The 15,509-nt window shown below is 45.8% G+C and overlaps 1 protein-coding gene across 1 annotated transcript; it reads right to left on the reverse strand.

The window, feature by feature from the left end:
• Nucleotides 1-3,915: 3,915 nt before the first annotated feature.
• MYF6 (myogenic factor 6) lies at nt 3,916-5,063 on the reverse strand. The gene is made up of 3 exons (XM_058023069.1): nt 4,548-5,063; nt 4,220-4,310; nt 3,916-4,067 (listed from the first exon to the last, which is right to left on the reverse strand). Exons 1-3 carry the CDS (start codon nt 5,061-5,063, stop codon nt 3,949-3,951), a joined length of 726 nt encoding a protein of 241 aa, XP_057879052.1. The 3' UTR covers nt 3,916-3,948.
• Between the last annotated feature and the right edge of the window lie 10,446 nt (nt 5,064-15,509).

The following is a 15,509-nucleotide window of genomic DNA, read 5'->3' on the forward strand; positions in this document are numbered from 1 at the left end:
GGATCCCTTTAAATGGTGTTCCTCACCCCAGCCGTCCCCACTCCTCAGGAATCGCCGTGCCGCACCAATTCCTGGAGGGATTCCACCCAATGTGGGCACCTTCTGCAGAGCGTTCCATCTTTTCCCAAGTCCCACACCTTTCTATTTAAGAGCAGAAAATCCTACCGAAGCCATGAGTCAGGGGACTGAGGGGGTGAGAGGTGTTTGCGGTCCCGCCGGGCGCACCCCCAGCCCCGGCACTGGGAGCTGCCCGGAGCGCACCCGCGGGCCCGCAGGGCGGCGAGGAGAGCGCGTAACCTCGCGGTGCCGAGCAGCTCCGCCGGCAGCGGCACCGAGTGGGCACGGGCATCTCCTCCGCCGTGCCCCCACCACAAAATCGTTTCCCAGTCGGGCTGGCGGGGCCGGGCGCTTCCAGCCGTGTGAGAAACGTTTGGTTCCCCCCAGCGCTGGGAACCGTGCGCACCTAAGTAAACACATTAGTACCTGCCAGAGGGAGTTGTATAGAGGACAGCTGAAGAAGGCATTGGCCTCTGATGGCTCCCCGGGACTCCCAGGAGAGATCAAAGGGACACGAGGGGGTTTTAGCAGCCTTGAGACTGGGAAAAGTTGCTAGTTCCTGCTATCGGAGGGGCGTCCCAGCGAGCACATGGCTCAATTATTCAGCCTCCTCCCTCCCTGCCCCCTACGCCCACCCCCAGCTCATTCTCCACAGAAGGATGGAAACTGCGGAAAAGTCGTGCGGGGTCCACAAAGCAGCAGTGGTCCACGCAGGAATTTTGCCGTGGAAATAGTTGCTATGTCGCCGCTTGACTGCCTTGACTCTGAGTTAAGAGAATGAGTTAAGTCTGCTGCTGGCTGTCCGCTTCCCTCCCTGGATTGCGGGCGGTTTCACCGAGGAAAATAAAGATGCACAATATAAAAGCCAAAACCAACCAGCCTAAAAACTCCAACGAAACAACAACAACAACAACAACAACAAAAAAAATAACCCCAGCTAAAACACAAAACCAAAAACCTCAAAACAAGGCTTTAAACCCCCGCGTCACTTCAGAGGAAAGCGGGTGTCAACAGGGCAGCCCTGCAGACAGGCACCCCATTCTCCATTCCCCCGCCTTCCTCCCACCGCTCCCGGCCCCGCAGGCACCTCAGGCCGGGCACCCCGCACCGCGGGCCGGCGGAGCCCCGCATCCCGGCTCTCCTGAGGGAGCGAGCAGGTGTTTGCTTCCCAGGGAGCGGAGCAGGTACAGGCGAGGGAGGCTGTGTTGAACATGGGATTTCCAGCCCGCAGAGGGGAGGAGGAGCGGCAGGGGCACTTTCATTTGCGCAAAAACTGCGATGACTTTGTGCGTGGTCCCTCCGGAAAAAGACTTCATTAAATCACAAACCTCTTGTCTTTACCCAGTTATTGCCCTTTGATTTTGTGATTCCAGGGCCCTGTTTGCTTTGGCTGGGGACTTAAGTAAAGATTATCGTTATTAATATCTAACACAAACATTTTAATTGCAAACACACTGACGACCTTCACTGGGAAGCCCGGCATGTCAGCTGCAGCCGCGGGGGTCACGGAGAGTCTCTTCGGGAGGTATTTTTTTATTTAATGAAAAAACTCTCCTTTAGGCAAACTTACTCCAAACAATCGCTCAAGTTACCCTGCCCCTGGGGGAGCCTCTGCCGCGGGGGTCCTGCCGGGCGGACGGGCGGCTTGTTGGGGTGTTTGCCCGGCTGCGGGTGAAGCTGGCAGTGGGTGCCCCGGGGTGTCTGTGCCTTGAGGGGGGGCCCAGCACGGCTCCTGCACTGATGCGGGCGGCGGGTCCCCCGGGCTCGGATCGCCGTGTGAACCGTGTGTAGCCCTTCCCGCGGACTCGGCGGCGTTGAGACAAATTAGGAGGGAAGTCGACGAGCTGCTAGCCCGATCTGAAATACTCTCTTACTGGGCAAGTGCCTTGGCCACAGAAGCGAGCTGCAGCTATCCTCTCCCGTGCCAGGTCGCTGAGGTGGCACGAAGGCCCCGCGCTCCCCGACGCGCCGCTTTCTGAAGAGCCCGAGGGTTCCCCGAGGCAACGGGGTTTAATTTGAGAGGAGGAAAAAACATGGGGAAAGTGTTGCATCACTGTGCCCACCACACTGTCCTGTCCCGCCGCAATTAGTCTTTGTAAGGGAGTATCTCGTTAGAGAGCAATTGGAGGTAGTACAGGACTGGTTTAAGGACCCGGCTGGCCACGGCGGCGCAGACAGGGCGGTAGGAAGGCACGGTGGATTGGAGTGCCAGCTCTACCCAGAGCTTCCCCTTCAGACCGATGTACCCGTGCCCCAGACGGCCAGGAAGAGGGAGATCTTCCCGAAACGCGACTGTGACCTTTCAAAAACCAGAAACAAACAATAAATCAAGGGCTAAAGTTGGCGAGGAGACGGCGCGCGGTAGAGTTGCAGTGTCCTGTTTACTCGGGCAGGCTGTCCGGCGGGCCCTGTGTGTGTGCCAGGGCAGACTGCGCCGATCCCTGGTGGTCGCCCCTTCCCGGGGGTACAGCCTTTTACAAACCGTAACGCTCTGACTGTGAGCAGCTCCGCTTCACCATCCTCAGAGAGGCTGTGGTTTTTTACATCACCGAGTGAAAGGCTTCATATGCTGTTACCCCCCCACCCCCAAACCCTTTCGGTCGCTTAACTCTTTCCTCCCTGAAGGACCCCATTCCCCTCTCCCTCAGGCTCAAGGAAGTCAAGGGGGAGTTACCTTTCCTGGGAAGAAACTACGGCTCCCTCCAGCCCCAGAGGGAGCGGGCTTCTGTCACAGCCACTTGCTGCCCCATTAGTGCAGCAGGCCCGTCAGTTTTGGCGCAGAGAAGCCCTGCGTTCAAGCCCTCGGTGCCGAGAGGAGAAGGTGAGACGCACTGAGCCTCTCCCAGCTCCAAGACCGGGGCAGGAGGTCGGGGGGATGAGTGGGGAGGACGACGGGCGGGGTTATCTTCTTTCATGCCCCTTTTCGAACCTCACCTTTCATGTGCAGCGCAGGGCCAGCGAAGCATCTTTGCCTGGCAAGGTCCTCGAGCGGCGCTGTCGGGCATTTTAGGGGAGAAATATCGCTTTCCAGCGGGACATGCGCTCCGCAGGAACGGGGCTGCGGGCGGCCGGAGGGGCGGCGGGTCCTGCCCGGCACCCACCCGTGCCCGCCCGGCGTCCCCGGGAGTCCACGGAGACACGGGGGATTCACACCCTGGTGATTGACACCGCGGCTGCGGCCCTAAAGGGGAAACCTTGGAGGGGTAAACGAAAGAAAAATCTGTCCCGTGTCCTGCCTTCAGTCGCACGGGTCGTGCTTCTGCTGCACGGCTCTGACTCTTCAGGCCTTCATTCACTGAGGTCAGTGGCAGGTTTGAACTCCGGGATCGGGTTATTTTATGAAATTAAGAGGACGGGAAGAAAACACTGTAACACAAAGAGCTTTATTTTACAATCCAAGAAATCCATCTGTTCTTATATACAATATCACATTCCACCATTTAAATATATATGTTATGTTTACAAAAGAAAAGACAGTACTGAAATTATTTACAGGAACGAATGAGGAGGGGACTCTTTAAATATGACTCACACGCAATGCAACCAAGAGGTTCACTCAGACAGGAATGAACTTCCCGGTGAGTCTCAGACAAAGCGGATCACCGGTACACAGGTAAGTATCTTAAAAAATAAAAATAAAAAAGGAGGGTGTTTTATGCAACACAAGTTAAAGAAAACAAAACTCGGGTTAAAAAAAAAAAGGCAAGAGAGAAGTCTGTCTGGCTCGAGTCAGTGGTGGGAGCCATTTTCTTTGGGGTAGGTGTACCTTGATTCGATTTTAAAAAGGGCCCTGCTTGGGCTTTCCACTGTGTGAATTTGCTTCGTTACTTAGTTTAGAGGAGAGAGGACGGAGGCTCCATCTCCGTTAAATATACTACCACAAAACCCGGTTTATTTCTCCACCGCTTCCTCCGCGTTGGGCAGTTTGGGATCGTCGGAAGAAATACTGTCCACTATCGAGGAGAGGCAGCGAAGGCTGCTGGAGGCCGACGACTCGACAGCGGAGACTCCTGCTCAACGAGAGAGAAGGCATTAAAGAGCGGAGCGGAGCGCTGCTCCTCGCCGGGGCTGCCCAGAGCCCGGGCACAGGCGGGAGCGGGGCGGCGGCTCCGCCGGGATCGCGGCCGTCGGGGCTCGGGAATCGGGCCCGGGGGCGAGTTACCTTCTTTGGGGCTGACTCCCAGGGCTCGGGAATGGTCGGAAACGCTTTGCCAGTCGGAGCTGCAGGTGCTCAGGAAGTCCGAGCTGGGGATCTGCGGCACACAGGCGGGAGCGGGGAGAGGAGAGGAGAGGACGGGTGTTAGTGGGGCGGCCGCGGCTGCCCGGGCCGGCGGAGCTCCGCAGCCCCGAGGGCTGGCCGGTTCCCCGGGGAGCGCCCGCCAGCCCTGCCGACCCGCGGCGGCCCTGCCGAGGAGGAGGAGGAGGAGGAGGGAGGGGACGGGCGCGGCGGCGCTGCCGTGGCGGCGCAGGGGCCGAGCGGCCGTGCTTACATTTCCCTGCTTGGGGCTGAAGCTGAAGGGGTCCCCCCCGATCTCCTGCATTTTCTCCTGCTGATCCAGCCTGTGCAAGAGGTCCTGCAGCCTCTCGATGTAGCTGATGGCGCTCCTCAGTATCTCCACCTTGGGCAGCCTCTGGTTGGGGTTGGCCACAGTCCGCCTTTTCAGAGCCTCGAAGGCTTCGTTGATCTTCTTCAGCCTTCTCCTCTCCCGCAGGGTGGCTGCTTTCCGTCTGTCCGTGGGGGCCGACTTTCTCTTGCAAGTTTTACAAGCCCAGATCAAACACTGGCCGGGGAAGTGAGGGGGTTGTAGTCCCGGGGGTGCCAGCACATGCTCCTCTCCGCTGCTGTCACTGCCGGCCTCCGGCTGCATTTGGTCCTGACATGGAGACAAGGTGCCATCGCTGCCTGGGTACAGCGGGGATCCCTCAGCCATCTCCAGCTGTTGCAGGGCTCCATTCTCCCCATCCAAGTAGAAGAAATAGGAGCCAGTTTCAAAAAGGTCCATCATGCTGTCCCTGGGCCTCTCTGCCTGCTTGAGTTGGGTGGCAATCTCAAAAACACCCCGAGGAACAACCCAGATGGAATTTAATTAGTGCAGTGACATAAGTCCCCCCTGCTTTATATAGGAGCTGCTGAAACCCTATCCAACTTTTAGCTGTCGCGGTGTATCACCCTCCAAAACTGATTCCAGTCAGTCTCCTGGGCGCTGTCCTGAGAACATCTCCTATTTAGATGGGGGAGGGGGGACACGAGAGGTGGGAGACAAATTAGAAAAAAAATTAAAACAAACAAACAAAGAAAAACCAAACCAAAACAAGCGGAAAAAAGTGCAGCCCAGCTGTGCGCGCTGCCCCGAAGTGCCGTGCGCTCGGGAGCAGCGTGCCCGGCCCCGGGGCCCGGCTGCGGGACAAAGGCAGGGCAGCCCTTCCCCAGCCACCGCTCCCGGACAGCCCCGGCGCACGCTCCCGGCCCGGGGCCGAGCGCACAGGGATCAGGAGAGGTTCCAAAGGCAGCCATCGCTGTCCAAATAGACGGGTTAATATTTTCAGTAGAAGCCCCTGCTATTTCCACCCCCCGCCACCTTCCCCCTGCGTGCCGTTCCTGTGACCCAAGGCACCCGGGCCAGCCCAAGGTTGGGAGCCAAGCTCGCTGCTCCTCTGCACACACGGGGAAGGTTGCCAAGGCAGAGCTGTGCTGCGATGATGCGGCACCCACAGATAGTGCCCCTCGGCTTGGCCTGTCACTGTGAACTTTCCCACGTTGCCCATGAGGTGACAGGAGTGATTCCAGGTGACTGGGTCACGGTGGGATGGGGCTCGCTGCACAGCCCTTGTCCTTGACGCTGCTCAGGGCAAGCAAAGCCCAGGCATATGGTGTAATTGAAGTTTAATCCCTTGGGGCTGGCAGGGTATAGAGAGCTTCCCAGACACAGAGACAGAAATGGAGCTTGTGACCACTCTCTGTTAGCTTATACTGTAATGTCACATCATGTCTGGAGCTGTCTCTCATAAAGAAAGAGGATTGGGAAAATGATCTCTTTGCCTCTTTTCCTGCACTGCCTTGTGTTCTTTAAATACCATGTAATGTCTTTATGTTTACATAAATAGACGTAGGTGCATATGCATATGTGCCTGTATCTATATGCCCATACACATGCACATTTATGTGGATAACTAAGTATATTCCTGTGTGTGTGTGTATATACACATGTGTAAGCTTTTTATAGAAACGATAGTATGTGAAGATGAAGCACCTGCAATGCTCCCATAGCTCTCAAATGTAGCTCCAAACTTCAGCTTTCTGAAGGCAAGTGTGGTGGTATTGTTTATTTTTCTAAAGCTACAATTAAATTAATCATTGACTCAATTGTTTCTCCAGAACTGCAAACCAATTTTTTTGCAGTCCAAAAATCTTCAATAGTAAGAGTAGTTGTGGTTTTGTTTTCACCACATCAGTGTTGTTGGAGTGGATCTCATTTCTTCTTTAATGAGGCAGAACAATATCCAGTTTTGGATGAGACAGAGAAATTCACACCGTTCTCAGCAAAACTAATTTTGATACTATTCCACCACTGAGGTTTTTTTCCCTCTTCAGATTAAAGAAAAGGCAGTCTGGCAGTTAATGTACTGAATATAAGAAACTGTTTCTCCGTTTTCATGTTCTGCAACTTACTTTCTGTTTGACCTTTGACCAGTCACTTACTTTTCCTGTGATTTAATTTTCCACCTTTAAAGAGGGATGTAATGTTGACCTTTACCCATCCGTTGTGTCTCTGATTTAATTTGCTGACTATCCATGGAAAAGCTGCTCCTTTACGTGCTTTCAGGTATTACAGGGGTCTTTGTCCCATAGCATTAATAGTAGTAATAATAAAAAAACTCAAAGCAGCAAAACCAAAAACCAACCAACCAAACACAACCACCCCCCCCCCAAAAAAAAAAACCCAAAAAACCCCAAACTCCACAAACCAAAAGTGCATTGTTCAATTTTTTTTTTCACATTTACTACACTCATTTTTTTTCCTTTTAATCTTTTGTTTCTTCAATACTACCCTGGGAATGTTTGGAACAAGACAGACAAGATCAGTCTACTGGTAAGGTGCACAAATGAAAATTTAGTTTAAAGGAGAAAGATAATTACCAAATTGTTGTTGTCCTTTCAAGAGCTTTAGGTGAACTCAGCAAGTTGGGAAACTGTAAGTTTAGGAGCCAGATGCTCCTGCTGCTTTCAACAGATTTCTTTTTTTTTAAACAGGAAACAAAATATGTTCTTTCTTCCCAGCACTTAGTGACAGAGTAAACAGATCCAGTTCCTCACAGTGATGTGGGCTCAACATAATTAGTCATTTGTAGGAATAACTGATAGGAGAAAAACTCCTAACAACTGTAAATAAATTTTTATTTGAATGAAAATGGTCAGATTCCCCATCATATAGAAAACTTGAATTTTGCTGCATCTCCCGCTGCAGCTCCTTGGTTTATGTAACCCAGCCAGCAAACAGCCCTAGCACATATGAATAAAATATCCTCAGAGATGTTCTCCATTACAAAACTGAATAAAGTGGAGGATACAAAGTTGGTATGGGCTTTTTTTCTCTTCATGCTTTTTATTCCTTATCATGTTAGATCTAAGCACAAAGACATAAGAGGAAATAAAAGCATGTGAATAAGAACAACTGGACATAGAATTGAAAGGAGGATCACTAATGAAGAGTGGTTGTCATTTCAGTCGCCTTGGTAGAACCTCACAGTAAAACTTACTCTGAAGCCAGTTCTTTATTCAATTGTTCATGCCTCTGTGCATGGTAGCTCTACTGGAAATACACTTTCAGGCTATTTATACAAATAAAACTCTGGTGTGTTGTATTTGGTCTACAAGGTCTGTTATCTTTGCCAAAGAAATATTTCAGAAAGTCAGTGAGTTGTAAATTCAATGAGTGATCAGGATGACCAAACACAAGACAGATGCACTGCATTTTAAGTCACAGCTGGCCTCCAGGAATTAGATCTCTCCAAATTCACTTTGCCACTTACAATTTTTATGGATAATTGTGGTTGATTAATAAGTCTGTAACTGCCCTGGTCACTTGTTACACCTTAAGTTTTAAGCAGAAATTTAGTCCAGAACTATTAAGAAGTATTTTGTCAGCTAGGACTCACTTAACACTTTATACCATTCCAAATATCTCCTTTTTCTCCTTCACTGTTCTCAAGATTCTTCCAGGCACAGGCACAGTGTGTTTTAAATCTTTGATCTCTTTAACACCTCATTGCAGTGGCATTGGTAATCAGTGAGGATCCATCCTATCCATTGCTGTGTGTCACTGTGATAGGGCACCTGGGTGAAGGTGGGATTTTCAGGCCTGGTTATAGCCCTGTTCTACTCATACCTCAAATACTTGGTTTGAGAGATGGCTAGATACTTTGGCTACCAGGGTAATGATTCTTAAATTGCTTCTCGTAGTGCAGGTTACCAGTGTAGGTCCAGCTGTGGGCATACTGGGCCTCTCAGAATTTTCCTGCACTTTGGAAATGGAAATCTTTCTATTCACACTCCTCTTCTTCCTTTTACACTCGTGCTCAGCAGCATCCTTCTTAGCAGAAACTTTCAGTATTTTATTGTTAATACAAGATGTTGTTTTTCTGCCTTTGCCTTTTCAAGCAGTTTATATTCTTCTAAATGTGTTTTTGAAGCCCTTCTAACGTTTGACTTTATATCTTCTACTGATTGCTATTTTCAACATTTTTTTCTTTTCCCCACAGGAAAAATAACACCTTTTAAAACTGTAGCATTTCTCATCTAATTTCTCAACAGGAAAAAAAAAATGCTCTCCTCATTACTGTCTCCAGACAACCACTTAGAGTACTGAAAACCTCTTTGCTACTGAAAACCTCTAGGCTACTGCTCTTTTTGCATTCTCTGTCAATTCCAGTTCACACAGGCTTTCTCACCAGTCTGGTAGGTTGTTCAGGTAAGGGTAGGTGGTGTGTCTACAAATATGTGTTACTGCCCATGTTTTGTTGTCACTTGCAGCCTGTGCAGTGACATAGTCAGGACACCAGTCTAAGCTGTTAACAGGGTTAATTGTCATTTCTCATGATGTGTTGGTAGGTACACCCAGATACTCACCCAGGATGTGTTTACATTCTCGTTTCACTTTGTCAGGAATGCCTTTGACAAGGAAATCTCTGACCAGCCCTGACTTACTGCACTTTCCATTCTCCTAACAGGGTGCTCTCAAGGGTGTGTCACCTGGGTTCTGTTCATGAGAAACTAAGCTGGAAGGCACCCTGAAATGTTAAGGGAATGCTGGGTGTTCAGCACTGCCAGGTTAGACACATCTGTACCTGGCTCTCCTGTGTGATCCGCTGACATTTGTAGTCACAGTTCTTAGGGAACAGCTAGAGAAGTGTGATTTGCTGCTGAAATAGAATATTATGCCAAGGATTGTAAATTGAGGATTAGAAACTTCATCCCTCCCTTCCCTTCAGAAGGATATTTTAAGCATCTGCTTTGTAGGATGTTTGAAATGGCTGACAAATGTGTAAGGGGAGAGTTGGCACACCAAAGACTGGTAGTGTGTTAAAAAGCATGTATCTATTCCTGAATCTACAAAATATTACAGAAATGTTTGGTAAATAGAGATTATAGCTTTTCCACGTGTGTTCTTCAAAGTTTGGGCAGTGGAGGCTCTACAAGGGACCAGCATTTTTTATGCTGACAATAACCCATGGGAAATGTAAGCAAAAAGAACCTTTCTGGCATTCCAAAAGTAATAATAGTAGTAATAATTCCTGCTGCTGGAACAAAGCATATCAAGCTTCATGGCTTGTAGTATGTAGTAGCACTTCTTAGCTGAATTTCATTATCTATTCTTGCCTTAAAATGAATTTAACAGAGGTCTGTAGGAATAATGCAGCCCAGCTTTAATTCTTGATTTTAATTTATATATGAATTTAGACTTACCTGACTTTTGTTTACCTAGAATTTTTTGTTCACTTGACCCTATTCAAATTCTGTTTGTCCAAGGGTTTGATATTATTTGCATATCCACAATGTCACATGCATTCTCACTGGAGATTTAGGAACTGACCAGAGGAAGTGTGTGTACTGTACATACCAGTGCTCATATATAAGTATGTGACGCTTTAATTTAAAAGCACATGGCAGCAACCATCCCTCGAATGTAAGTTTTGCAAATAGGGTAGTGAACAGTGTAATATGTGCTCTGGAGCTGGGGAGCCAGAAAGGCAGAGACCTGGAAAAGACAACTATGTAGAAATTTACAACCTTTGCAGGGGAAGATTTAAAAATTCTTATTTGCAGAGGTCTTGACTGTATAGCTGTTCCAAATTATTGCTGTTTGCCTTTGATTGGATATGGACTTTAGTGTTCATATCACTTACGGTCCTGTTAGTATCTGAGAGGTGCAACCTTGCTAACTAAACAGACTTCTCCAGTTCAATATGGTGAGATAGGGTTTCATTGCAGCTCTCATGTTGGCCAGTTATGAGACACAGTTCTAAATGGCAGATGCTTTAATGCCTGTGTCAGGGGCTGCAGTGACAAATAGTCACCACTGCACAAACACATTTATTTTACTACAAGACGTTTTCCTGGGAGGAGGGAGTGCCTATCAGAAACTGGAGGCCCATTGCACTGTGGCTGGCTGGGACAAGCATTTTCCATGGTTCTATCCACAAGCAGGGATTTCTTGCAGGGAGAAAGGGAGTAATAATGGCAGATGTCTTCTACTTGTGATTAGGCAAAACACGGGGAGCATGAAATGTGGCATGAGTAAAAGACACATCACGTTGTGCAATCACTTGTTGTTGTCATGTTTTTTGTAGTTAGGCAAAAGGCTATTTTTACAGTGAATGCTGATTTGTCTGTTTACACTACAGACTGTTGGAAGCGTAAAATGCATTTTCACACCATGTTGTTCCTGAACATGATGACTGTGACATCTAAACCTAATCTCAGTCCAAAGGGCAATAGTCAAACCATAACTCTGCAAGTGAAAGGAAAAAACAGGAATGTGAAGAGCAAGTCTCTGCATCCAGCACAGGCTGATCACAGCCCTGCTGTCTGTGTACAAAAAAAGAGTTTGGTGCTCAGACTGTGGAAAAGTGGCAGCTTACTGTTCTAGGCCTCTCACAAGGGATTTTTGCAAATAAACTCCACATGACCAATAGAAAAACTGGTATGACAGTGGCTTGGAAGTGGAAACTGTGGAGATGCACTGAGGGCAATGAATGCAGGAAAGTCTCTCCTTAGCAATAACATAGGGATTGTTTAAAACAGTGAATCACCATAAAATAATTATGCCAAATGATTATGTGAAATGAAAATCATGAAATGATTATGCCAAATGATTCACTTTCAAAAAGAAAATATCTGCTGTTTTTGGAAAATAGAAGCTATTGAGATAAAGTCATCTGGAAAGAAATTTGCACTGTATTAAATAGCAGTAATGACCTTGAATATTGTATCCTGTTGTTACGGAAACTTGTTGCACAGCTGCAAAACTGTTTTGGGCTGTGAAGGTCACCCAGTTATTCATCTGTGTGACATTTAAGGTACATGCTTATATGCAAGGTTGGTTACCTGTGATCTGCCACTCCAAGAAATACCTGTACTGTACTCCCTTGCCTCTGTATTCTGTTTGTGTCTCATAATTTCACTTAAAACATTCTGCATGTTTATATGCTAAGATTTCATTTGCTTTGGTATTCTTGAAGGGTCAAAAAACATGTTATTTAAAGCTCACTGGAGTCTAGATGTTTTAACTTAGTTTCTTGAATGTTCCATGGGTATGTGACACAAAGGAAAATCTGCAAATCTATTTCTTGAGATTTTTGAAGTAAGTAAATGGCTCTGATAACTACTTTTGTACTATGTTAAAACACCTTGGTGATGTTCCAAAATCCAAAGCAGTCTAATGGTCTCTCCTAAAAGAGAACATGACATTTCTCAAGGTATGGAAAGAACCTTGGCTGAGCTGATACCCTTCTTTCCCCATGCAGTTCATCTGGCACTACAAACAAAGACAGGAATGAAAGTGGGATAGTATTCAGCGATTCTGTATGACAAAATGGGTCTTACCCTTCTCATTCTAATCAGATTGTGAAAAATCGTGCTGAAAACCCACTTGTATTTAATTCTTCACTAGACTATTCTGGACAAGATTTCAGAGAAAGGGCACAGACTAAAAGATTGCCAGATGCCTTCTTGACCTGCAAAAAGTCACCCAAAATAAGGCTTCGCCTGAACTGGTGCATGTGGATTTTTTAAGAAAGTGTATTGATTGTGTTTTTGGGGGAAATTATTAGAAAATTAAACACTAAGGAAAAGTTTGGAAGAAGAAATACATAATCTGTTCTGATTAGATAAACAATCCATGAAAAAGTAATCTTAGATCTGTGTTTTGAAACTGGTAACTGTCAAATTATATCTATGCTTAGACTCAGAGAAAAAGTGAGAAAAAATTTTGTGAAGTGTAAACCAGCTGGCTAATGACAGAACCTGTCAACTTGTACTGTCATTATTTGTGACCAACATTCACATATTAGAGCAGACTAATACAAATGTTTGCCTGGAAATGTAAGCTTTACAGTTATTACTTCAAAGGATTATTGACGACTATAATAACTAAAAAATAGAATGCACTTAAGTTTTGTGCACTAGCAGTTCCTAAATAAACTCCACATGACCAATAGTAAATTAATTTATTTGGATAGGTCCATACATAGTGGCCTAGTCATGCTCTGTTCAGTGTGAGCTGCTGAGTCCTTTGGACTTCGAAAAAGCCCACTGTATAAATGAGATGAGATTCAATCTTTTGTCATCTTTTAAGCTCTGAAATCCACCCTGCACAATATACAACCCTCAAGGACATTGTGGTAAAGAAAGTGACATTATGAGAAGCCTTAGAGGCACTTTTCCTACAGTTTTTTTTTCCAAGGAAATGACTTTTCATTAGTACAAAAGAATTAGAAATCAGCATCCGAAGTTTCATTAATGAGGAATTACCAAGAAAGACTGCCCATGAATTAATAAATTGTTAATTACTTGGAATTTCTTTTGGAGAAGAGAGACCTCTGAAGCTTCTGGATCACTAGGATTGCTCCGTTTGGATCCAAAAGTCACATCAATTTACAGAAGGACTTTATATATATATATATATATATATGTATAGTCTTGATCCAGCTGATGCTAGACCCCAGAATTTAGTGGAATAAGGAGTTATTAAATGATCACACAATTGGCACATCTTTACAGATTGTATTATTCTTTATAGTGGCTGAAAAGCAGTGTGTGAGCACACTCAAGCACTCAATGCCTCATGGGTGCTGATATTTAAACTGCCTTTTCAGACAGAGGATGTGTCTTTGCTGAAGTTGATTTATACAGGCAGCAGCAACAGTTTATAAACAATAAAGAATCTGCAGAGGCTTGGATTAACACTTCTCATTGTGGAGCTTTCTCAGTCAAGCATCTCAAATTTGACATTTCCATGGTCCCAGGAATTTTGTGACACTTCACATAAAGTATTTTCCAGAATTCCAGCTGTTCAGTACTGTATTTATGTCCCAATTTAGTTAATAATGGACTCGCTTAGCATTTTTTGGAACTTCTAAGCTGTTTGTGAAGTCATGTATCTGAAGTAAGAGGAGAAAATATGAGACTAGAAAAAAAAGGTCACTTTCTTGAGACAGTTGATATCCTCTGACAAAAGATAAATATGTGCTCACAATGTCCCTGAACTGAAAGTCAGGCAAGAGTTTTACAATCAGTAGAGAAGCTGCCTGATGTGATCAAATAATTCTCTTTTTCCTGACTAACAGGAGCTAGCTAATAAAAAAGAAATTATAGCTACATTTTTATTTCTGAAAAAAGTCACTGAGTCACCTTAGTTACAGCACATTCAAGAACTGCAGGCATGCACAGAACAATAGAAATGCCTGTGACTCAAACTGACAGATATAGAGAGTTGTAAATGAGATAATGTTACTCAAACTTCTTAATGTGACTTTTCCAATGCCCCAAAAATTCAAAGTAAGTCATGATCGAGAGTGATCTTATCAACTGTACCAGGTTCTTGGAAGGAATTAGCTTTCTGGTTGTGATAGCTTTTGGTTTTAAGTACTTTGCAATTATTTTAATAAAAAATACTTGGGACAAAAATGTGAATTCTTTGTGATTTATTTGCAACTTTATAGTCACTGATAACAGAATTTATTTTCATTTGAAGAGTCCAAGTTAGACCAATGGCTTTTTCACTTGAGCTGTCAGCGCACGCTGACACAAACAGTTGTGCTGAGCTCTGGTGAAGACAGGAAATGCCCAAAAGATATTTCTGAAAGAAATTACATGATACTCCTTGACAAGTTCTTGTTGTCCTGCATGTCACTGCTTGACCAGTTTGTCACCATTAGTTCAGCACAGTGGCAATCCTAGGTCAGATCTTCTGTTGTACCTGAGGAAATGCAGCACTGGGAAGAACAGTCTGGACTTGTGGGTTCTCGAGGTTGGGATTGAAGGCACTTGAGATGGTATTTCATGTTCAGACTCAGGTGTTTATTACTTCTCATCAGTGGAACAGCCTCACAACCATGAGTTCTGCAGCCTTGCATTAGAAGGTGCAAAATGGCTAACTAAATCTCTTGTTACAAGGTCTTTTAAGACTAAACCATCTAATTAAGAAATGACACCTAGATTATTTTCCCTTTTAACCCAATAACTGATCCCTTGAAGCCCACAATGGGGATGTTTCTGTCCAATTACAAAATATCAGCCAAAGCCATGAAGAAGAAGAAAGAAGAAGGTAAAAAAGAACAACCTGCCCCCACCCTAAAACCTCTATCTTGCTTCATATTTATTTCTATATTCTAAAACCCCAAACTCTAAATTTTCCACCCTGTGATATTCCACACTTCTAACCAATTACACATCCATAATCTCAGTGCTATTAATCAATTTTGGAAGCCTTCTCCACGGCCGCAGGTCAATTGTAGGGTTTTTTTGTGGGTCTGTGCCTTTTAGTACAGAAAGTTTAAAATTCTCAGCATCCAGGGTTCCAACATCCAGGTTCCAACAGGACTAGTCTCAGCCATCCTTACATTCCCTTTTGCCATGAGAGTTAATATGTGATAGCAACTATTGATCTGAACCAAATGGCTTCCTTTAGCAAATATGACACAGTCATCACACCAGTCACATACAGTCTGTGCCCATCATCACATACTTGTTCTTGGACACAGTGAGCTTACAGAAATAATTAATGGATGAGTGTGACTCTTCCAACTTTCTGTGTTACAGAGAACATCCCTGCAGTTCTGTTAGTATCTGTTTACAGACATGTTGCCCATCAATTTATCTAATCCCTTTCTGAACATCCCAAAAGTGTCTCACCTCCCAAAGTATTTTTTGCAATTACTTACATCTGATAGGG

This window comes from Melospiza georgiana, chromosome 4, assembly GCF_028018845.1.
Source record: "Melospiza georgiana isolate bMelGeo1 chromosome 4, bMelGeo1.pri, whole genome shotgun sequence".
Lineage (NCBI taxonomy): Eukaryota > Metazoa > Chordata > Aves > Passeriformes > Passerellidae > Melospiza > Melospiza georgiana.

Coding starts and splice junctions, on each gene's coding strand:
- MYF6 (XM_058023069.1), bottom strand. CDS start 5,063: ATGATGGACCTTTTTGAAACTGGCTCCTATTTCTTCTACTTGGATGGG. Junction 4,311..4,547: donor TCAGCCCCAAGCAGGGAAAT/GTAAGCACGGCC, acceptor TGTGTGCCGCAG/ATCCCCAGCTCGGACTTCCT. Junction 4,068..4,219: donor GGGAGTCAGCCCCAAAGAAG/GTAACTCGCCCC, acceptor CTCGTTGAGCAG/GAGTCTCCGCTGTCGAGTCG.